Source organism: Acanthopagrus latus, chromosome 23 (assembly GCF_904848185.1).
Source record: "Acanthopagrus latus isolate v.2019 chromosome 23, fAcaLat1.1, whole genome shotgun sequence".
NCBI lineage: Eukaryota > Metazoa > Chordata > Actinopteri > Spariformes > Sparidae > Acanthopagrus > Acanthopagrus latus.
Window position 1 is genome coordinate 2,859,491 of NC_051061.1, and position 25,979 is coordinate 2,885,469.

The following is a 25,979-nucleotide window of genomic DNA, read 5'->3' on the forward strand; positions in this document are numbered from 1 at the left end:
CAAGGTTTCATACCCCAGACCCTACTGCTGTGAGTCAACAGCACAAACCACTGCACCATCGTTCGGAGCAGTTTTGTAATGCCATAGCTTTGCAAATGCCAGCCTGCGAAGAGGCGTACTGGAGAAATTATCAATTATAATGTTGTGATAGTGTACATTTTAATCCAAAGCATGTTTAAGTACTCTGGATACTACACCTAATCTAGTATTTTTGGTGCCTAAATCTATCCAATTAGTGACTGAAACAGCTCTGGCATCACATCCAAGGCATCTGCAGATGCACGAATTGCATCACAGCGATATCCATAATGTTAATTGCCTCTGCAACAGATGACTATAAATTGCAATTGTATGGACATGGCTGACTACTAATTAATCATGTTGACCAGTTCACCATATTGTAACAACTTGGCATTATTGCTGAGATGAGGGAAAATTTTCTTTGTAATGCACCAAACGTGTATAGTGAAATTTCCAAATTAACCCTTTTTTTTTTTAGCTGCATCTAAGTGTACAGAATATAAAACAGTGTCATTGCTGCAGTAGATGTCTCTACTTGTATATAATGGCACAACCAGGCAGAAAAGTAGTGGGGCTTGTTATGTTCGTGAACATCAGGTGGTGTCACCCCTGGCACATCTCTGTGAAAGAGCGCGTCTGCAGCCCGGACATTGAGCTCATTGCCATCGGATTTCGTCCATATTATTTGCCCCAGAGGTTTACTAGCATGATTGCCACCACTGATTACATTCTGCCATCTGGGAACTCATCCACGCTATGACTACAGGACTTCAGATGAAATACCCTGGAGCCTTCCTCATCATCACAGTTGACTTCAACCACATCTCTCTCTCATCCACACTCCTAACGTTTCACCAGTTTGTAAAATAAACTACACGGGAAAGTAAGTCTGGTTGGTTCTACATGGACAACTCCATCCCCACTACAGATGTCCATTGCTACCCGAACAACAAACCCTGAGTTACCTTAAGGTTGCAGAGCTGGCTGGGTCCTGACCTAAAGGCTCTCTTTTTCTCTTTTTCTACTGAACAAGAAAGGACCCCTGCTTGATATAAGTTTCATTCTATTTTCTAACCACAAGGCTAAGATGGTGGTGGTTAGCGTAATACTCGCAATAACGCTGTTGCAGTAGAGCTACGTAGCTTGTTGGTAAAACTAGCTTGTTTGTTAACTCCAGTGTTTAGCTTAGTCTTTATAGCTACCGGTTAGCAAAGGCGTATTTCAAGTGACCAGGCAGTTACAACGTTAGTGTTCAGTATGCTCTTAAGTGGTTGAATTAGTTCAGAGATATGGCCCTCATCACTGTAATTTAGTTGTATCGATCATAAATAGAACAATCAGGGCTTATTTAGTTGCCAATGCCCTACCGAAGCAATGGGCATTTAACCTGAATGTGTCATCTTGGTTATCTGGCGTGATTTGTTACCATGGTTACAAGCCTGCTCATGCACAGCAGGCTCCTCTGTGGGAGGGGCTTTGAAGGCAGGGCTGCAGCTCAGCAGAGAGGAAGAAGGAGGAACCTGGGAGCTGTATCATTCAAATTTTCTTACTATCCATCTCATTTTGCGTAAACTGCAGTGCACACCACCAACCACCAGATGGCAAATGTGAGCAGTCTAGGCTACAATGAACACATCAGGGCCCTATTAGTTTGTTACTAACTATCCAACTATCTTATTGCTCATGATGTGTGCTCATACATCGGCTCCACATCTGAAATTGTCCTCACTAACAATAGTTTTTTATATGATTATGAATGATTATGGCGGGGGGGGCCACAAAATTTTTACTGTTTCCCAAAGTAAAAATTCTGTTCACTCAACAACTCAAGAGAGTCTGTGGATACTGCAGTTACTGTGAACAGTGTGTTCACAAATAGCTGTGGCTTATCTTACAGTACAACACCTGATAAGCATGACAGTGGATCTTTTTTGTTCAATTAATGTGCCATCATCCAACAGGTCTACCAAACCCCACGAGGTGCACTGTCAAACTAGAGAAAGCGTCTTTGTACAGTAACACTACAAATGCGTGCTGTGCAACTGTCAGCAGCTTAGTAAAATGAATACTGATGGATAACATAGATATTGATGACCTTAGAATTGTGTTTACAAAACATGTAGGGCCTACTTATAGACATTCAAATGACCTCTTACTAGTAGTCTTTTTTAAAAAAAAAAAAAAAGTTATTTACTATATTTATGGCAGAAATAAAGAAATTAACAATGATATATTGACAGTCACAGTATTGTAAAGCATGATTCTTCTCTCTACAGCATTCATATTCCATCAGCCCATAACATGCAGTGATGTTTACCATTGCTATGACAACAAGTGGCCACGTCGTAAGCACATATGAGCCAGTTTAACCCCATTGTCTGAATAACAATAACTTAATAATAACTTAATAACTTAATACAATTACTATTTGGCATATTTGAAAAAAAATCAAATCAATCTTTTGATCTGTCTTCTCTGGCCAAAATGTTTCCATTGTTGTGCTCATAGGAATAATTTTCCTCCTTTAGATGTAAGTGGACAGCAGAGTCTTGACCTGAGGAGTTGGCTCTCCTGTGCCTCTCCATTGAAAACACTACAGTATTGAAACTGTATGTGTATGTGTCATAATGATCATGATGATATCACTGTTCACACTGAATAATAAATACAGTATCACAGTAGTCCCATCACTAGGAACAATCAGGTTATGACAATAATCTGATATGACATGTTTACATGCACTTTAGTAAAGTGATAATAGAAAAAAACAGGTTTAGATGATTTTGTCAATTAGTAGGTTTTCTTTCCAAGTACATGATAAAAACATCCTGTCAGCATTACGCCGCTTATCATGGCATCTCCGGCAAAATGAACAGGATCATGCTATTTGTATTCCATATATCTCTCTTTCTCTGTCCCAATTTGTTCTCTCCATCGGCTAAAGAAGTTTTAAGATATCTGGATTTACCATGTGTTAAGATTCAAAACACTGTCAACACATTCCTAGCATGTTCCTATATTTCCGTTGATCTATGAATGTGTTGCAGTATGTTAAGAACTGAGACTTGACAGACCAAATATTTTCAGAAAGGGAACATTCAGGATAACCAATCTTGAGTACAAATTATGTAATTTTTTTTTCAATGTCTGGACACTAGGGTGGCAAGGGCATTCCTGGATTCTGAAAAAGCTCCTGCGCTGGTAAAAGGCCAAAAAGTTAGTGCTCACCCATGAGCATGTGTGTACTAATTTGTGAGTGCTCATAACGTGCTTGCGCGAGCATATCTGCATGAGTGACTGCATCCAAATTTATATTGGTTTGCATGCCAAGTGAGCCTGCCTGGGTCTGGTCAGGCCTCATGAAAGCAGCTGTTTGTGCTTCCTATCTGTGACCCTTGTGGAATAAACATGACCGACATGGTGCCGGTGTGACCCTGCACAGATGGGCACATCAAGGCTACACAGGTACACTGGGAAGCCCTCGATGCCACACCAGGTCCGAACAGATTAAGTCTTTGCCCAGGGTTTGTGTAAAGCTTGATTGTTTGGCCACCTTGGGACAGCAGAGCAAGCAGAAAACCAAACATCTGAAATATTTTCACCTCATAAATAATAAGTGAACATTAGCAAACAGTTGCCTATTTAAAGGACCAGCAAACACAGAGCAACATTGCCATTAAAGTAAAATTAAAAGTGGCACAGAATTGATCAATCTTTTGACATTCTTGTTTGACACAGAAGCACATTCATGGCTCTTTGTAATAGGTTTCTGATATGTTTTTTTTTGTTTTTTTTTTTTTTTTTAGAAAAAAACATACCCATGTCACTTCCTGGGCTTAGTACTAAAGGGAAAGTTTTCCACGTTATAACTATAATGTTTTCTACCATCCTCATTATCCAAAATGTCTTTGTCAAAAGGGAGAAAAGTGGACACAGAGTGTAGAGCTTTCCAAGAAAGATGGACCGCTTCCTACTTATTGACAGAGGTGATTGGGAAACCTGTGTGCTTGGTGTGTTCGCAGCAGGTTTCAGCGCTCAAAGAATATCATATTCGACACCACTATGAGACTTATCACGGCTCGCAAGAACAATTGAGAAGCGATAAGATAAAGTAAAGTTGTTGGCGAATCTAAAGAAACAGTTTATTCTGTTTTTTGGTTCTGTTTTTTTCCCGTAGCTGAGATATCAGTGATGCAGCAGTGAAAGCTAGCTACCTTAACATGGCATTAGCATCAAAGCCCTACAGTGAGGGTGATTTTGTGAAAGCATGCAGGCTGAAGGCTGCAGAAGCGGTGCGCCCTGAGAAGCGACAGGCTTTTGACAACATCTGCCTGATGAGAAACACCATGGGTCAGAGTGGACTGTGCTCGTGCTGTCATCAATGATTGGGAAAAAACAGGTGTTGTGACAAAAGTTGGAGAGAAAGTACTGCAAATGGAAGACACATTTTGGACATTTCACTGTATTTTGCAACAGGAGGTATTGTGTTTCACGATGTTAAAAATGGATCACATCATGGAAGTGGTTAGACCAGAAGTCTAATTCATAGTCAGTTTGTCAGCCTTCTCAGTGATAAAGACACTACCTATGGACTGCCATACCACACCGAAATAAGGTGGTTAAGCCAAGGTGCTGTGTTGAAGTGTTTCTTTGATTTATGTGAGGAAATTGGACAGTTGATGGAGAAAAAAGGCAAACCAGTGTTGGAATTTCAATCCCCAGAATGGCTGCAGGATCTAGCATCTATGGTGCTTATCAGAGAGCACTTGAATAATCTGGACAAAACGCTGCAAGGCCACAAAAAAGTTGTCACACAGTGTTATGACAGCATACGTGCGTTCAAGTTGAAGCTGACTTTGTGGGAGACACAACTGTCGAGTGGTGACCTCAGATTTGAAGGACAAATTTACCTCTGTGGGCCTGGACACATTTTATTTTAAGCATCTCTTGTCAGGGTACCCCAAAATTACAGCCCTGGCTGCAAAGGTTTTGTTCATGTTTGGGACTACCTACCTTTGTGAACAAGTTTTCTTTTTAATGAACATCAATAAAACAAAGCTGCTCTCAAGGCTCACGCACAAGCACTTAAAATACATCCTGAAATCGGCTGCTACTTAGGATTTGACGCCTGACTTTGATGCACTTGTGAAGGGTAAAAAATGCCAAGTTTCAGGAGCAAATTAAATAGCAAGTAACCCTTCTAAATGTATAATTCTGCTTCAGACACTTTTGCACCCTGAAGACTATAGTCCTGTGAAAATGAATACCTACTCTGGAAATATTTAAAGACACTGAACATTGTGCAATATAATGTCAGTCAGCAGCTTCAGTCCAAAAGAGTTTGGTTTGAGGGAACCTTATTGTTCACGCATTGTCACAACTTTGTTGTTGTTTTCTTTGTTTTTTACTCCTTTACAGGGCAGTGGGATGACTCAGCCTTCTTCCTTAATACTTCCCACTTTAGTTTGTATGGTGTGGTGTGCCAGTACAGATGGTCAGGATTACTACACAGATGTGGAAATGAATGTGAATTTAAAATAATTTCTAGATCTGGACAAGTTGTTTTGATCATAAACTAAATTACTATATTTCTGAGTTCCAGATACCTGAGACTAAATGTTTTGTGCCTTTGTAAATAACAATGCGACCCATAAGTTGTAATGCACATGTGTAAATGATAACCTGAGGTACAATACTGTTGAACTTGCACTTATTTTCTTAAGAAATTTCAGGTTGTTGATAATGTTTTGTAAAAAGATTGTTTGTTAAATGTGAACATTTTCAGAATGTACTTTAACTTTTTTTGGGAAAGATTAAAAGAGGCCACCAGCAAAACGCATTTCAGCTATCGGGGCCTAGCTTGAAAAATCTTTATCAGTTTAAGTGTATGTTTTATACAATGATCAGGCATAACATTATAACCACCTGCCTAATATTTGCTGTGTATCAATCCAGGGTCTGCATCCTTCGGAGGCCGCATTTGAAGGCCAATTATGTCACTATGCCGCACAAAGGCTCTTACAAATGCAGCCTTCATTTCCCTTGTTTTTGGAGGATGCATGGCTACTATCCTTTATGGTCTCACATATCCCAAGATTTTTTGCACACCTGAAAAAGAAGAAAGAAAGAGAGAAAATCGCAGGCCTGGGCGGCAGTGACGTAAGGGTAAACATCTGGTGACGCAACCAGGAAATGCTCCAAACGCTACACCATCCCATTTAACAATGGTTGATGTGGTTTACAAGGTCTCTCCAAAGGACTCGCCTTCGAAGACCGCAAAGGCTGGGTCCTTCGAAGGATGCAGACCCTGAAGCACTAGACCCCTGAAGGGGTGCTGTGGTATCTGGCACCAAGATCCTTAGCAGCAGATCCTTTAATTCCTGTAAACTGTGAAGTGGGGCCTCCATGGATCAGACTTGTTTGTCCAGCATATTCCACAGATGCTCAATAGGATTGAGATCTGGGGAATCCTGGAGGCCAAGTCAATGCCTCAGACTCGTTGTGCTCCTCAAACCATTTGGACCATTTGTGCTTTGTGCCTTTTGTGTTTACGTGCGAAAACGCGCATGTATTGCATAATTTTGGCCAACCCTCCACACGGAGCGTGAAAAAGCACTTGTTTGAAAACGGGTCTCAGGGTGGAAAAATCCGAAAACGCAGCCCTCCGTTCTTGTGTGGACGGCGAATCCGCATACTTTCCGAAACGATGATGCCATCTCCCCACCCCTCGACCTCTAGCCTTCGACCTCTGAACCCCGTGACGTCTCATAACAACAACAACAACAACAACAACGGCAGACTACTGCTTGTGTTCGTGTTTCTTGTAACTTACTCCCCTTGTAGTTGAGTGTGAGTTGCGGCAGCAGTTCGACCTCATTATAGATCCACACAAACGCTTCTGGTTTCCTTGCATTAGCCATTTTCGTCTTCTTCGTCTTGTTTTCAAATTCTCCTTCTACTGCCTGTTTGTAAACAGTGTGCAAGCTTTATGCGCATGCTGCATCTCTTCTCCATTTTTGGTGAATTTCAAGCACCACCCAGAGGCCTGGAATATGAACTACAGCGTTTTGAGTCGTTTTCAGTGGATCCGTGTGGACGCAAATATTCTTGAAATGATGCCAAGGAAGACGGAGGAAAAAAAGATTGTTTTGGTACGTGTGGACAAGGCCACAGTCATCAGGGAATACTGTTACCATGAAAGAGTGTTCATGGTCTGAAACAATGCTTAGGTACGCGGTAAGTGTCAAAGTAACAGTCACATGGGTGGCAGGAGCCAAGGTTTCCCAGCAGAACATTGCCCAAAGCATCACACTGCCTCTGCTGTCTTGCCTTCCTCCATAGTGCATCCTAGTGCCATGTGTTGCCCAGGCAAGTGACGCAGATGCACCCAACAATCCACATGATGTAAAAGAAAATGTGATTCATCAGAACAGGCCACCTTCTTCCATTGCTGGTGCTCTCATCAGTGGAAAGTGGTCAGCATGGGCACCCTGACTGGTAAGCGGCTATGCAGCCCCATATACAACAAACTGCAATCACTTGTATATTCTGACACCTTTCTATCAGAGCCAGCAATAACTTCCTCAGCAATTTGATTAACAGTATCTCGTCTGTTAGATCAGACCATCTGGGCCAGCCTTCACTCCCCATGTACATCAGTGGGCCTTGTCGCAGGTTCACCACTGTTCCTTACTTGGACCACTTTTGATGGATAGTAACCACTGCAGACCGGGAGCTGCAGTTTTGGAGATGCTCTGACCCAGTCGTCTATCCATCACAATTTGGTCCATGTCAAACTTGGTCAAATCCTTACGCTTTCTCATTTTACCTCCTAACACATCAACTTTGAGTACAAAATGTTCACTTGCTGCCTAATATATCCCACCCACTAACAGGTGCCATGATGAAGAGATAATCAGTGTTATTCATCTCACCTGTCAGTGTTCATGATGTAACTGATTGGTGTATGCTCTCTGTAAAGCCACCAGACTCCCAATTTCTAAAAGTTTCTTCATCGCCCCATGTTAAAAGTAATTTCTGCACCACTGCTTTTACGGTTAAAAGCCGTTTTATTTCCATTTGCTATGAGAGCCATGATTGAGAAAACAGCTTGAACTGACATTATAGAATAGTTTGCAAACCATTTACATTTTTTCCCCTGCCCACACTGATACAAAACTAAATCTTTCAGTGACTATCTTAAATATTGTATTACTCCAGTGATTAAATAAATTCATGTCATAACCATGTTAAGTCAAGTATTAAGTAAGTAAAACTACTGACTCTACAGTTCAGGGGAACTGTTCTGATTACATTAAGTAATTGAAATAAGTTATATGTCATAAAATGATAAAAAATAGATTATTCAAATGATAAAAAAAAGGATTGTTGCATTGAAACTGACTTAACATGACTGCAGCAAATGCAAAAATTAACCCAATGTAGGTCAACAATGTTATGGAAGCCCATCTATGTATTCTCCTATTGCATTAATTTCATTATACACGTCAAAGAGCATTAAAAAAATCCAAATGCGAACTACCGGACAATATTCAACTGTGCATCAGTCTGCAACAATGAGGTATATATTAAAGATAGAAAGCCCAGTTTACTCTCTTACTACTCATAATGGACGTCTGTCATTACAATTACAATTAACAATTCATTATAATGAAATGAACAGTTAAATGATGCATATAGAATTAAAAACACGTTTTGTATCTTGAAGCAAATAAAGCTTAGTTTTGGTGTTTGGGTGATTTATGTACATATATTATTATTTTCCAGTGTAATCCATGTGTACCTACTCCGTCTGCTAAAATAGTAGCTGCTCTATTGTGCAGCGCCACAGACCCCTCTATGATAATTTTACACCCTTAACTAAAGATGGATCTTAAGATAGTTCATTCAGACCAAGCTCACATAAATATGAATATGGGGAAAGTGAGGCAGAAGATGAATAATGAATCAAAAAGAAAAGGCATCTGCAAGTTCCATACAATTATGAACTAAATTACACATCAGTGCTTACTAATGTAACACAAATTATTCATTTTGTTGAATGAATACATCTTTTATTAATAAATTGGTGAGGGGCGAATGGGAGATAAAACAGCCCGAAACATCATTTTAGCTATAGAAACCCCTACTTTAACTGCAAGCACTTTTCACAATGCTGATGGAGCACATTTTCCCTAATTACCCAGATCTGTGAATCTTTTGTGTTTTCTAGCATTTACCCAGAGTCTTAACCTGACATGCAATCTAATGTAAAAGCCCTGTAATCAACTTAGTGAAGCTTCTGATGTTTTTGTTTAGGCTTTCAGGGAGGTTTTGATTCAATGGTTGAACTTCATGGTCTCCATAATTTTCTGTACATTGTGGTGCTGTTACTATGGATACTATTGTAAAATTAAGTGTATGGTTGGGAACACGATCAGTCAATATGTGTTATCCTGCTCACTAAATAACCAGTGTTAGTTACCAACCCTATTACTTGAAATAAATGCTCAACGTCTGAAGTCTCTAACTAAAATTAGCTTGGGGACACTTCACGAGAAAACATAATCCTTCTGAACATTTATTTTAATTTCCATTATTAACATAGTCATTCAAAAATGCAAACAGCAGTGAATTTTAGTCAAACAGCACCCATTACCTATTAGGAATCTAATAGAAATTCTGTGTCAGGGACCCAGGATCACAGCCAGGGTTGAAAAAGTAATCTTAGGGAGATGCTGAAGCTAAACACAAGTAGCCTTAGACACATTGTCTCAAGCAAGCTGGAAACTGCCTGAGGCGTCTCCTCCATGCTGCAGCAGCAGAGAGTAAGAAAAGTCACACTGAGGGAAATAAAATCTAAATTCAAAATAAAAATCATCGTTTTTTTTTTGTTTTGTTTTGTTTTCACAAATATCTTCCAGATCAGCCACCCAGACCAGCTGGACCAGACATCATCACAGGAAGAAAGAACAGAAATCCATCAAAGTGGATGGAAGGTGCTCACCAGATGTCGAATTTTCAGTCTAATTAGAATTGTCAACTATACCGTCTGCCCAGAAAATTGACCAGGATGTTTTTGTTTCTGTGTACATTCACGTGGATGTAAAGTTCAGGCTGTTTTAAAAATGTAAGTTCCATTGCTGCCTTGAATATTCATCTGAACTTAAACGCAGCCTGGTGTGAGTTTTCTTCACCCTTTTCCATCTAAGTCACAACCACAGTCCTCTACTTTCCCTAAACTCCTCTTCATCCAGTCACAACCTGTCAAATTGTCCTCCAGTCAATCATTTGTAAGCTGTCATTCAGCTGTCATTTCAGCATCGCAAAGACATGGCAACCCACCTCCTCCCCTCCACGACCTCAGCCACAGATGCCTGGTCATCTCCAGTCAACCTTCCAGTCAGAAGTTGTTGAAGTTGTCCCACATCAAGCTCCATTCCTCACAACACCACCAGTGTCTAGGCTCCGGGGGAAAGTCTCTCTCATACTGGAAACACCTACATACTTCCTGACGGGGTTTAAGTGCCAAAGGTAATTCCATCTTTGACAACAAAAATATATCTTACTTACATCCTGTAATATGTTTTGTTTCTATTACTATTGTTTCTCCTGATTTACATCATTACAGTCCACTCTCATGGTAAAAGTTGGACAGTGGGCATTTTCTCACCCAGTTATTCAACACAGTCAATGGTCATCAGACACACCTCCCCAACTGTAACATGTAACCGACAAAAGACATGTTTATGTTGTGTATTACCTATTTAATACAGTATGTTATTCATAGAATGGAAAGTTACACCATGGCTTCTGAAAATGATGGATATTAACTGACAGAGAATGTGTCGCCTGTCTAAAGAGCTTGGAGTCTGGATTATGTGTGTAAACCACCACCACTAACAACAACTGAAAATAAAAAGATAAATAACTTGCCGTGAGTACCATGCAAATTCTATTTAAATTCTGTTTGAAATAGTTGATAGTTGCATGAAACAGGATGTTCAAATCAATTACATATCCAAAGAGAAGTAGAGATAAGTTGAGAGGGGTCAAGTAATAAAGTAAGAAAGAAAGAGAAAGTAGCGTGCAACATGTCTTGGATAACTATTGTATATAATATATATAATGCATATAGGATGCACTAATGCCACATACCACGACATTTACAGCTTTGGCTGGTTTGCAATTCTCCTCATTAGATGGGTCTATACAGTGCACATAATTCAACAACTACATACATAATACACATGATGCTCTAGCTACAACCCTAGATTGACCACGCTGCTGTATTTGACATGGTGGAAATAAGAATGGGCGGCACAAACAGTGATGCAAGGAAATTCCCATGAGTATCAATAACAAGCACTGTATCATTTATGTCTACGTGACTGATCTCTCTCTGACAAGCTCCCAGTCATGATCTATTTAACTGACAATAGCTTGAAAGTAATCGGAAGTCACTTTTGGCAAAGAAAAAATAAATTAGAAATAATAAATTAAAACAGTCTCCTTATAGAGTGAGCTTTTAGTTGAAATTTCACAGTTCTTTTGTTACAACTATTTTTTAAACTAGATTTTGCTATAGCTTCGAGCTTAGTTGATAGCAGTTATGGGACTGTAACTAGAATTAAACTTAACTTAATTTCTTTACATCTTCGAGAGCAAGAAAAGAGCCCACATGAATCAAATAATCACTTCAGTTTGAACACACAGACAAATTTTGCTCAACAACTGATTCTCCTTGAATGTCGTGCAAGAGTCACTGCAGAATAAATAAAGCCACTGCAGCCTTGGTTAAATGATGCTTTGATTATGTTGTCATCTTTCAGTCAGTGGATCCTGTTTTGAACATAATAAAACAATCACCAAATGTGTCACTGACGCTGTTTCTATCTTACCTGTCACTGTATGCAGCAGCTGTGGCAGCAGTAGGCTGGGCGTATCTGTAGGCAGCGTAACCACCCTGGAAACACACACAGCAGAACATACATAAGAGGAAAGTCTGTGAATTCAATATTACAAATATCTCTGCTCTAACAGTTCTCTGTTGTACTTTATGCCTAACACTAACACCATGTGAGAGACATAATAACATAACAGCATCGCTTTTTCTATTTCTTGTAGACTTTGAGACCATTGCTAAATATCCATGATTGTTTTTGTCATTCGGTGTTTCGTTCCTTTAAGCAGATGCACTCTAACCATGCATATTCATGTACTGTATGTAGCATACCAGATCCACAAATGCACCTAAATACATACAGTATGTGTGAAAATGTTAAGACGCAAAAAATCTGCCGGCCCATTTTTGGTTGAGCATTGAGGAGCGATGAGCGAAAACACAGGAGAGCTGCCTGAAGTCTTTTTACCGGACAACGCGCCCCCTCAAATATTGATTGGGTGCTGCAGCGGATCAGACTGATCTGATACATCACAACATGACTGGAGTTTCATACCGGGGTGAAGATAACAGATTAAACTCAATTGTATCACCATCAAGTTTTATATTTAGCTTGTTGTCTGATTCATCGGTGAGTTAAAATGTGTCAGCATGACTGTAGGAGAACAGAAGGACCACAAACAACTTTCTCCATTTCTTCTTTCACTTCAACTGTCTTCAAACATTTTTTTTCTTTTCATGGTCCATTTTACACACATGAAGCTGATTTTTTTCTGAGCATGGGGTTTCATATGTTACACCATTAAAATTTTCCCAGGAATATTTACCTTAAAATTGTTTCCTGTACACAGTATAAATACACCGTACACAGTAAAAATACAGACTGCAGCTTGTTGCTCTGAAACAGCTTTTTGTTAAACAGCAAACAGACAGAAAATCACAGCCACAGTTCGAACATAAATGAGAGGTGTAAGATTAGAGATGAAACTGTGACAATGAAACAGGAACTGAACTCACTCAAACCACAAAACCAGACAGTAAACCAGATACAGATGCAGCTGTTAAAGTTTCTCTAGGGATCAGCTTTTGAAATAAGGTGATCATCCAGCAAAACTGGAGTACTGAGGATAACTGCAAAAGTCAAAGAAATCATTTATTTTAAGCCATCCATAAATCAAGATAATTTGAGTCTAATTTCCAAATGTAGACTTGAGTTATATTGGCTTTAACTTTAATCACGTAAATGTCTGAACTGATTGCACCATAACCTGCAAATACACGGGTTTGCTTTTGAAGTGCGGCGCACAGGTTGCTGCCATGTGAGCACACAATAAGCTGTAATCTAACAAGAAACAATGAGGAAGGTGATTTAAACCTGAGTTTGGATGTTGAGTGACAAAGAATCAAGTATGGCATCTCTCCATGGCTGTTTCCTCCTCCTTGCTGCGCTCTGAGCATTGGCTCTTTTCCTTGTCTCTCTTTCTCTACTAACCCACACTACACACACATAAACAGCTACGCCCATCCAAGCACACTTCTGAAGAACAGAGAGCTCTGAGTTAACTTCGCCTCCAAGCCATTGTTCACTCAGACATGTGTGTCCAGCAGCATGCACACCAAATTCGGAACAACAGAGTTCAGTGCCGACCAAATCACACTGTGATTAAATCTGTGCGTTAGGTCGGCAGTTGTATTATTACATTATATTCACAATGTGTATTCTTTATTGTAATAGTTACTATGAGTAATTCACAATTGCTAATAACCAAACCTGCCTTATCTTTGTACCCAACGCAGGGTTACAGCAAGGTTTTTAAATACCATGGTCATGGGTCCAAGTCTCTCAAATTTTTGGTTAACTTATACATGTATGTCTAAAAGCTAGTTCAAAAACCTTAACATTGACAAAAATGCAATTTTGTAGTAGCAGTTTTAAATTATTTATTAATTCAATTTAGCAGATCCCCTCCACCTTCGACGCGTTAGTTAGGGCCTAAACATGTAATGTGAACGTGCTATGACACACTTTTTAGAAGTGTCAACACACTCCGTAGTCTCTCACATGTTTAATGTATTCCTCAACACATTACTCTGGGACTGGGCTAAACATCCACAATAGCCAAGTCTGAGAATATTAGAATCAGTCCACAGTATAAGCTACCAAGTACATTTTTTTACACACACACACACACACACACACACACACACACACACACACACACACACACACACACACACACACACACACACACACACACACACACACACAATGGACAGCTTTCTCCACCTCCTGAGCTGCAACTAGGACTGAAATTACATCATTTTTAGCCAGAACAACAGTCCAGGCCAATCTTCAGACTGTCAGTCAGCCAGTCAGTCACTAAGTGTGTTTATACATATAGCAGTATTCATACAGAAAAATTCTGAGTCTACACACTAACAAACACAAACAAATGATTTCTTGTTTATTATATTTATGCTTGCTTATGTGATTTTGCTTTCTGTGTAGGTTTTATTGATGCCAGTTTTCTTTTAGTATATGTGGAAATCTAGCTGTACTAGTGTTTGTCAGCACTATGTCACTGTAGTGCTGACATGGTGCTGTATTCTGCATGACAGCATTGTTTAGTGTCAGCACCACAGTGTCATCTAATATACTCAGTGAATCCCACACTCTCTCCAGACCTGCCAGATCAGTTCCCTCCTCTACACATCACAACTACTAATTAAAACAGACTAACACGCATGGATGCAGGCGCACGCTCGGCACGCCAGCAGCAGTGAACACACACAGCAGTTACACTGTTTCCAGTGAAAACGCTCTGATAAACCTTCTGTACACTGCCAGCCCAGCACCAAACAGCAGAAAGACACAGTTAAGAGACCAGCTGGTAAACGTAGCTGAGCATTTAGCAGCTAAAGAGATACATTTTTCTGAGGAGTTGGTGGAGACCGAGATTCAAGGTTCAAAATTACTACTACAAAGATAAATTAAATATTAAGCAATGCCAAAAAAAAAAAAATGTCTATTGAAGATGGATTCTGACACCTCACAGCCGGCGGACAGAAGCTCTGTAGTACTGTAGCAATGATGTTTTGGGTGGTTTTAACCACCCGCCACCTTCATCAAGTGGTCACAAAAGTGTCTGCTGGATATTTGCTGACACATTCGTCAACACAACTTTTCCCACGTCCTCATACCTAAATGACTAAATAGTTTATTGTCATAGCAATTGTTAATTTCATTATGTTAATAAGTAAAAGTAACATAGCACTGACTTCTGGCAGCATCCATAAATGAAATTCCTATGCTTCTTTCCCCAACCACCTCCTCCCCCTTTCAGCTTTAATCATTAGTACAGCCACAAGAGGTTGTTGCCTAACAATAAATGTAGATATGGGTCATAATTAACTGTTTTCATTTTCAACCTATTTGGTCATTTTACTGATGAGAAGAGGCAACATCACAATGTACTGCTAGTAATGTGGTGGCTGACACAGCTCAGTGCGCAACTGGACAAAAGCAGAATATTTAGAATGAATCACGACAAACACACTGTAAATTAACAAAAGCAAATGCCGAAATATATTATTATTATTATTATTATTATTATTATTATTATTATTATTATTATTATTATTATTATTATTATTATTATTATTACTATTATTTTAAGAATTGTTTGACCTTCATTGAAGTATTGACAGTAGAGCCAGACATGAGGTGGTTGGATGGCCCGTTAGAAAGGTTCCAAGTCAAACTAGATTAATTTCCATTACATAGTCAATGGCTGAAAAACTTCTTGATCACCACAGCACTCTGGGTCTTTTAGTGTTAACATGACAATTCCAAGATTCAAAAACTATTATACATCTTAGAACTTTGGTTAGCCTTTAGCTAAGGTGTGTTCACCAGTTCTTTGATTTTCATCAGACTTGTGTCATCAGTATAAAACTTGACTTGACAAGATTTTAAAAAAAATGCTAATTTGGTTTGAAATTGAGAGTAAGTGGTTCTGGATTTTCCTGACACTGTAGCTTCACAATTTAGAATGACTTGATGAAGTCCAAAGATTAAGAAGATGAGGTTTGGGGTTCATCAGCTGTTCATTTTGATAATCTCACATATAATTTGAGTCATTCAAGCTACATTATGCTGTGGTCAGAAAAAAAAACAACATTGACAACATTAATGACAGTCCAAAAGTCATAATAACTTATCTGTTTGCCAACAAGCCTTATTTTGAAATTCTGACCGGGCATAGCATGTAATGTGTAGGCCTTCACGTCTTAAACTGAAGCTAGGGGGTTCATATTTTAAAGCTTCGGGCCACTGACCAAACTGCTGTCCTTGACTAGTTGGGAGTGAGAAAATGTTGTGAATAGAATTCTCAAGGGGCCTGAAAATTACAACCCGACCCGTCCCGGCCCACGGGTTTTTAAGCCCGAACCCAACACAGCCCGACAACACCAGCATGAATTGTCTGCCCGAACCCGGCCCGAACCCGACCCCCCTAACATGCAGGTCCGGTCAGGTTTGTCGGAGGGTTTGTCAGGCTGGCCTGACCCATTGAGAACTCTAGTTGTGAATAACAGCTCAACTGCATGGCTGCATCACATTCCTGCTGTAAAGTAGTGCTGACCATGGCAACTGAATGTCTGTCATTCCACCAGACATTTTCATAAGCATCCCAGAAGCAGCTCTCTGCTTTACTCTGCCTTCAATACTATCTTCGTAGTCTATTTTTGACTGGCAGAAAGCTGCACAAAGCAGATCGTGCTGGGCAGGAAGTCATACATATATACAGCATAGAGAATCTGGTCAGTTTTCAAAATAAAACATACTGTGCAGACTCCTGATTATGTATCATGAACTATGTAGCATCATTAACCAAGACCTAATGTCAAGGAAAAATGACCAAATCAACCATATCTGAATCAGTGAAATAAGGCAGGAAAATATCTCTGCTTCTGAAACTCTCTGGGTGAGGTATGACGCAGGGGAAGGACAAAACCACATCACAAACGGAACACAATGCAGTCGTGCCAGGTAAAATCAAGCCACTGCTCCAAGGCACATATGGGTTTAAAGACTTTGCATGCAGTGAGCTTTCTGTGCCATCACATGTCTGCATTTGTTCATTAATTCTATCCAAAGTTTTTGTATTTTTGCTGAGTTGAAGTTTATTTACTCATTGTTAAAACATAAAACATTATATTACAGCTCTGTGGTCTTTCGGTCTTTTTAACTGAAAGCCAGCAGCTTATTGGCTGTATATGGCGCATGGCAGAGAGTCCCTGCTTTCATTTATCATAAAACACAAGCCATTTTTCTCTTTTCTAGGCTCAGTGACAACTCCAGCACTTCTCACATCATTTCACCTTCCACCCTGCCACGCTCTATGACTGAGACACTGTGTCTATCTTGACATGAGCAATGTATTATTACCACTATAAACTGTGGAGGCGAGTAAGTGATACTTAGTGCGTGCGATGATGGGCTGTGGCAGGAAGATGAACAGGTTGGCCTGTGTTAGTCACCAGCCACTGTGGACTGTCACTCCTGACTGAGTGACTGATGGCAACCCTACAGCTCTGTGTCTGTGTGTGTTGTGTTTGGAAAGAAGATTAATAGTTGGTGTGTGTGTGTGTGTGTGTGTGTGTGTGTGTGTGTGTGTGTGTGTGTGTGTGTGTGTGTGTGTGTGTGTGTGCGCGCGTGCATATGGTCAAGGTCTGGGCACTTCACACACAGAATCTCACACAGGGAACGTTCCAATCCATCACATTTGCTGATTCACTTAAGGAAAGTAAGGCTGAGCACTACCCCGCTTCCTGTCTTTCCATCCATCTTCCATGACTTTGGATAATTTCAGCAAAGAGGCTGCACGCCCACATTCATGCTGTGGCACTTCTTGCAACTCAATTCAAAAAAAGCTATATGGCATATGGCTCAATGGCAACAGACAGCACTTTGGACTCCAGTATAATATGTTCACATTTCTTGATCTAACTGTAAAGTTAGAAAAGTCTGTCTTTTGTGTCTATCCTATGTATAACTCTCCAGCCATTCATTCAGTCTAACCAAAGAAGTACAGTGTCGTACTTGGTTTCATTTTCACATACGACACATTCAATATGAACACATTTTGAATAAACAGTGAACATGGCACTGTGCAGCAGCAGACGTGTGGTTTCATGGCTCTGTAGACTGCAGGGCTCTAAAACATACGCTACATCACACGAATTCAAAAAAATGGCACACACCACACACACACACACACACACACAGCTAATCTTATCACACCAGAGAGAGCATTGCACCATCTACCGTGATCCCCCTCATGTGATCTCATGGGGAAGCAGATGTAAACAAAATGGATATTAACATAGTAACACATGCAGTGAGGACAGATTTCTCCTGTGATTGTCAGGAGGGGAAAATAGGGATTTAATTGGCCATTAATTCCTGAAGTGTAAGCACAGCTCGATTTGAGTTTTTGGCTACATCGACCGCATGGCTTTAGCTTTAGCTGCTGCTCACTGACTGCAGTTGATTTTGACATAAAAAAAGAAAAAAAAAAGAACTCTTGCTCAGCGGAGTGGACAGCCCACAGAAACAGCACCATTGGAAATGAAATGATGGCAACTCTCCAGCTCTTTATGTTTGCCACACTATCTGAGGATGTCGTAACAATTACAGTTGTGATGTTGTTTGATTGAGCTTTGCTCAAAAGCCTCTAATTGGCCCATCGTAAACAGCATGTTTTGAATTTATTAAAGCCACAATGAAATATTCTGCTGAGAAATCGAACAGCCAGAAAACAGTTTAAGACCAGCAACTACAAAAAGCCAGGTAAACAAATATTGCAGGATAGTGTGTTGTCAAAGGTGTAATTTGTAAAGAATGGCAGGGAAACGGGTGGAAAGGAGCTTCGGATAACAAGAGTGTCTCCATGAGAAGCAGTCAAAAATGGTGTGTAGAGCCTGAATATTTATACAACTTACTGAGTTGTTTAATAGACTAAGTAGTCAACTCATAAGTTATCATGTTCCATCTAAAACTAAGGCGGGCCCTCGAAACATAGAACCTTGCAATACAAAGTATATTACGGCAGACTGGTTAGCATGCTAATGTCACAAAATGTCAACACTATTGTTTCTTTAAATTCTGTTGACAATAAAATAATTACACAAATTCTGGCTATATTTTACAATTTGACTAACTCATACGTGAACACATTTTATGTTCAAGTCATGATGGCAAAGCAGGAATAGTTTTCCACAGGACAACATGGAAATGTGAAATGGCGGTTACCTTGATGACATGTTGGAGGTGTGTTGGTTTGTAAAAAAACTGAAACCTCTCGAGTTTCAGATCCATTAAACATCATTTAGTCACTCAACACGTGCACAGCTGCAGTTAGAAATGCCAAGTCAACATAGTATCTGGACATTATTAATAACTCCTATTCGGATCCAGACTAATGTCAGAAAGCTGTTAATATCTTTCAGGCCACTATTTCTTTTCCCATTTGTGTCAAATTTGATAGCTGCGTATTGTGAGAGTTAAATAACTTCTGCTTGGCTTTTAATAAACATTTTGCTGCCACCACTCAGTAAGATCAGGATAGACTTACAAGTCTGTGAGATTGTGTATGTATGGCTATCCCAGAAGACCCTGGTATCAGAACATTGTATTCTGTGTCCACATCAGCCAGGTTTAAGAGCTAATCAAAACACCACCTCAACTGCAGTACACTTGTAGTACAACTAGATGCGCTGTGTGGCGACAGTATATTAATAGATTTAATGAAAGCATTTGATATAATCGATCATTCTCTACTTTTAGACTGTTCTTTTCAGGCCTTGATAGGGATGTATGCAACTCGTTTGAAAATGACTTATGTGATAGATGTCAGTGTGTGATGATGAGGGAGCCTAGTCTGGATTCCTTCCAGTTACCACAGGCCTGCTGCACAGATCCATTCTGGACCCTGTCCTGCTCACCATTTACACTAATTAAATTGTCTCTTCCGTGCAAAGTTGCCAGATTCATCTGTAAGTGCATACTATCTTGTACTGTATAGCTGATTCAGTTCAATTATCAATCAAGAAACAGCAACACTCCTTTAATGCATTGTAACATTCACTTATTAACCTGAAGTTGATACTTAGTGCAACGAAAAAAAAAAAAATAAATAAAATTCATGGTTTTCTCAAGATCCAACATCTCGGCCTGTCTCACCTATCAAGGGTTTAATTGTTTAAGGGGTTACAGAATACAAATATTTGGACAACTGGCCAAAGACAAATTGATATTTAAATATCATATCACTTCATTGGCAAATCACGGCAAAACCAACTTTCCTCTGATATGAAGGATGTGGATGTAATTTACCACCACACTTAGGCCCTTATCTTCTGTTTATCATTCAGGTTTGAGGTTTATCACTGGATATAGCCACAGCACTCACCACTGTATCCTTTATGATAAGGAGGGCTGGTCCTCTCTGACTGAGAGGCACAATAAACATTCATATCAGTATATCTATAAAGACCTGATTAGAAAACGTCATATGTCACATTTAAACTGCTTTACCCAGGTCCACTTTTATCCCCTTGGCTCATTCTAAGTTCTTCATGGCAGATTTGGGAAAGTTTGCTTTGTGTATTAGTGCAGCAGTCTCATAGAATCTCTTGCAACAAGAGCTGAAACTGAAAGGTTTTGGACAGTTAATGCTTTGTTGATCTGTATTGTTTCATATGATAGACATTTTTGCTGATTTGGCGAGCCAATTGTATATTTTTTTGTGTGTTTTCATGGTATAATCTTGGCATCATTGTAAATTAAGATTTCTCCAGAACCTTAAAATAAAGGTAGTCTTCACTGCGTGATTTTATTCATTTTCTGACATTATCAGGATAGGAAAATAGGGTTCCTACATCTCATGTGACCTCTTTCCACCCAATCACAGCAGGCGTGCTCTATCCTGCTGCTTGACATCATTTTAAGTGACATGGAGGTGTAGCTTGAACTTTCTCACACAAGGGCTGTTTGGTTAAAGCCAAGTTCTTTAAATTGCATTAGTAAGCGCGGTTATTGTTTTAACAAGTTTAGCTTAAGGCCTTCACTGTTTTCCTACGGAGTATGTGCAGGCTTCCAGTCGTGCTTTCTTGTAATTCTATTTTCTAATAGTGGGCTACACGAGTCAGCATTTATCAACCAAATCTTTATCCAAACCAGTTTGCTCACTGCCAGCTAAACTGTATTTAATATTACAATTCACCAGATTAAAATTGTGAGTGAATAATTTGCCACAGGGACTGAAAATAGTTAGTCATTAATGACACTAATATATTAAACCGTGAAATTTATGAAGAAATATGTTTTGCCTTTTTAACCATTTTAGATCACATCCATGGTCACATTGTGCTCCTGTTTAACAATATTTGTCAAAGAACATTACACCAAATCTAATTCTTTGTATTTTATATTGAAATCGGTCATGATTTCTTCCTGTAAAACTCAACATCACATACACTTATGTAAGCTTGTACTAACCAATTTCAACCACTAATCGTTTCACTGAGTAAGGTCAAAAACACATATTTACTTAATCAACTGATTTGGGTATATCTGGATAACATTTTATGGATACAGTGTTTTCCGATTTTCCTTCTAATGACCTCAGTTTGCTCTGCCTGATCCCTGACAGAGGCTAACTCTACTGGGCACCAAGCAAACATGGCCGGTGTTGGGACCAAACACAGTCTCTGAGACCAACTGCGGCCTCTGTACTGCATCCGTACCCTGTCAAGAAATTGTCAGCCATCGGTCTTGGATGCTGCAAAAGGTCCAGCTCATGTTTGGCCAGCCCTTTGATCACTTAATTAGCCATGTTCACTCAGAGACATACTTTACTTTTATTTTACATGTAATGCATTGTGGGGATATGGGGGATATAATTTTTACCCCTGTCATGGCAGTTGCAGTAGGCTTTTTGTATTTGGAAGTGTCGAAAAAATAGTTTTGTTGCCTTTTAGCTAGAGTGCAGTTTGTGCCTTGCTCAATGTGCCTCTTGATGCTTGTAGCCTATAGTCTGTTTGCTCGGCTCGTTCTCAGAACTGCAGACTGTTACCTGACCGGCTAACTGCTCCCTAGGCTGAATGTGAAGCCGTGTATGAGTATGGAAGTTTGGGGGCTTGCATGTGTGTAGCATCAGGGCAGAAACCATGGAGATGGTGATGTAGCATGCAATTTCATACCAGTAAATAATACTTACATAAATATCTGCACCATAAAATCCATCCTGGTAAACAACACTGCAGAGGATGCAAACACAAACAAACAGACAAACAAACACACAATAAAACAAAAACATCCATATTAGTGCATGTTGACATGCAGGCAATGGGCTAGCTACCTACCAACCCCCATCTCCACAATCTAAGAACTGACCCCCTCAACCAAAATATATCAGAGGGGCAGAGGCAAAGGGTAAATACAGCAGGCGCCCCAGACCCCACCCATCCCCGCTCTCTAATGGCTGGGTAAGGAGACTGGTAAGGTCCAGTAACACTCTCTCTGCAGGTGTGATTGTATGTTTACAAGTCTTAACAGCTACAAGTCCAATCAGCAGCATTAAGGCCTTTACACACTGGAAGTGTTTTATTCATGGAATTACCTGTCACATCAATCTTTTTTTTTTCAGATTCATGTTTTTGTCATGAGTGCTTTCACACACAGCAAAAATCAGTGAAAAAGCAGCATCATTTTATACCTAGATCTAAGCTTTTGCATTGCAGATGAAGGCATCGACCAATCATGTTGTATGAAATGGATGCCACATCACAACTCATGCAACATATCCCTACACCTAAACTACTGAATAAGTGGATTTTCAGTGTCTCGCAAAACACCATCAGCGTGGCAGTGTAACAGCGACTTGCATACTGGGTCTTCATTTTATGCTTGCAGTTGGGTTAGGCTTAGGCAAAGTAAACTACCTGGTTAGGTTGAAGAAAACATTCTGGTCTGAGTTCAAATCACTATGTTACCACTGTAACTTCAGTTACAAACATAGCTACGTTACATTAAGTACGTGATGTAACTACACTATGCTAGTAAATTAAAAGAACTCACCACTTCTGGCTTCACACTGGACATGAACAGTATCCTGAACCAAAGTCCTGTGCTTGGTTAACATCCAGAAACCAGAGGGGCCCTTTTAGATCGTTGCAAGCTGACGCCTTTCTAATGCCAGTCCTTGGTCCTTGGTCTGGGGTAAATATTGTGTTTATGTGATATTATACCTGTGTTACAAATTCACATATTGGAGCTTACTACTGCATATTTGCGTAGCTGCTGGTGTTAATATTTCTGATTATTTGCATGGAATTGTTTCACATTTTAATGTTTATTCAAAGGCCTTTAAAATTAAGACATGCACACTAATATTACTTTTGCCTGCTTGTATTTTGGTTATTTGGTTTTTCTGCAGCATTACACAAAAAACCACAGAGTATATTTCCTTGAATCTTGGATGGCAGACGGGTCTGAGAGCAGAATAGACTCCATTCATTTTTGTTGTGGATTTAGTTAAAGGGATCGGTCCAGGACATGTTTTCTCACTGTCTTAACCATTGTGAAATTTTTTTGGACATTATAATACATTTCTCATGGATTTTGATGAAAAGAAATCTGGCGTATTAGGTAGCTGCCACCTGCTATCTGCAACTTGATGTGATCATACTCTTAGCTGCTGGGCTGGGATCTTGACCCCTCAGCCATGTATGTGTTGTCGACACCTTTTGGAGAATATTTAATTTTTGTCTTTGTGCAGTTAATACCACTAACAGGCTGGTGATCCCAGCTGACATTGGGCAACAGTGGGGGTGCACACTAAATATATATATTTTTTTAACTTTTAGGATTAAAAAGTGGATTTATCTTCACTCTCGGCTCTCAATCTGCGAACAGCAATTAGCTGCAGAGGAAATCCCCTGGAATCTACTGTCGTTCTTATGTGACTACATAACAGAGGAGAAATTAACTTTACACCATGAACGGGAATATTTGGTAGATGCCAGAAAGGACACCACAGGATGACAGAAATAAGTGTATGTGTGTTTCTATCATGGTTGAGTAGGCTACGAAGTCTTATTGTTTTTTTGTTTATTTTCTCCTGGTTTAAATATGTTAATAGTTAACATTGAGATTTTGTTGTGTTGATAAAGAGTCTGCACAGGGTGTTTTATTTTGAAAATGTACAAGATGCACTATGCTGTTCTGCTGTCTGACTTTCTATATGACTCAACCTGCTTTGTGCAGCTTGACACAGCTGAGGTCTGCTTCCATCAAACATAATGTCGGCCCATATTCCCTGCAGAGCAGAGAGCTGCTATTGGGACTCACTTGGGACAAGAATGGTCTAGAACGGCCGGTAGGCCGTATTATAGCTGTAACACAGTGCAGACAGGTTCTCTGGATGTTTGGGGCGAACAGAGCCATGATAGACTTACACAAGGTAAAGTTGGCTTCTCTCTAGGTGTGAACATAAGTAGCTTGTTAGTCTTAGCTGGCTTGTTAGCTGCTAGTTAGGTGGGCTTGTTTAACTAACTAGGCTTGCTTCAGTTCCACCAACGCTCCACCTCTTTTTCTCAAGAGCAATTCCTGCCATCAACCTGCCATTGTACTTTTTCATTATACAGAATAATTTAAAGGTAAGTATCTTAAATATCTTGCACATTCAAACAGAAATACCACAAAAGGCCAATGGGTGGCAATGGCACACCATATATGATGTAGTTTTCCTAATTACATGATGATAGTGTGATCTCATCCAACAAAATCCCTTTGAGAAATATCATGAAGATAGTTTCAGTATGAATCTGCTTTATAATAATATTTTTGGATATACACTTGCGTAGTGTATATCAGTGTGTGTCAGTGGTCTAATCTTTGAGACAACGTCAATAGCTTAAAGTTCAATAGTAGCAGATGTAATGAATAATCCAACTAAATATTCCTCAAAAGGTATTTATTAACTGAAGTGCCTCAAAAAAAAACTTTTGGACTTTTATTCTTTAAGGCAAGTGAAATATGCACAACCCTTTATAAACTGAAATTATTAACTGTAACCGTATAAGTAAAATAAATATTCTAAATTAATTGTACAACATTATGTAATAAAATATAATATTAGAGCCCTGTGTGGCTCACTAAAACATAAAACACGTTTCTGTAGAATATATCTTTTCTCTCACCACTGATCAACTAAACAAAAGACCCAAACAAAGTCCTGGCAGATCATTTTCATGTTCCGCTTGTCCAGCCTCTCCTTATGAACATTACAGACTATTAAATTGCTCTGTTTGTCTTAGGCCATACTAATACATATCCATGTCTTTGGTCTGCGCAGTGCACCAAAGTTTTCTCTAAGCTTCACATGAAGACAATGGCACCACCGAAACCAACAATGGCCACGAACTGAAGTAAGACTAATACATGCCTAATATGATTTTGTTTTCAAGAAGAGATCTCTAATGTTTTGCTGTGGAAAAGCTGAGAATGCAACAACTTGCTTACACGGTGTTTGCTGTATAAATGATTGAGGCCTATTGTTTCCCTTATTTTTAAAATGATAAACAAAGTGACAACGTGGCAGCCATTTTACACACTGTAAAAAAAAAATTCAAGAGAAAATATTCAAAAGTTGTGTAGGTTATAGTAAACTGATTAATGTAGGAATTCTCAGTTTTTCCAGGATTTGGGGGGCTCCCCTGGGATTTCCACATATCCTTCAGTGCTACATTATGATCGAGTTTTAACATTCAACATAAAGAGATTCCTAGAGGACTAAGCTTCCAATTTCCCTTGCCAATAGTCTGATTTCACCCTGGCAGTGCACTCTCTGTTAATCAGTAATTTCTCAAATATCAGAGTGGCCCCCGCGAGCCATCATTAAAACTTATTCTGCGGGACTGTAGCAAAGCAACCTGCACATGTAGGCTTATTGATACTATCAATCATGTCATGTCAGGCCCCCTTACAGAC

At 39.6% G+C, this 25,979-nt stretch overlaps 1 protein-coding gene across 8 annotated transcripts in view; it reads right to left on the reverse strand.

The window, feature by feature from the left end:
- rbfox1 (RNA binding fox-1 homolog 1) overlaps positions 1-25,979 on the reverse strand; it is a 132,141-nt gene that overhangs the window by 10,982 nt on the left and 95,180 nt on the right. For 5 of the 8 annotated variants that reach the window (XR_005072993.1, XM_037089824.1, XM_037089826.1 and 2 more), the window contains exons 9-10: positions 22,207-22,246; positions 11,922-11,986 (exon numbers count right to left, since the gene is read on the reverse strand). Coding sequence is in view for 6 of the 8 variants with exons in the window: in XM_037089824.1 (XP_036945719.1) it covers positions 11,922-11,986; positions 22,207-22,246 (105 nt within the window). In the remaining 2 variants the exon portion in view is untranslated. The remainder of the gene's footprint in view (positions 1-11,921; positions 11,987-22,206; positions 22,247-25,979) is intronic. The other 3 variants (XR_005072994.1, XM_037089828.1, XM_037089829.1) reach the window with 1 other exon arrangement.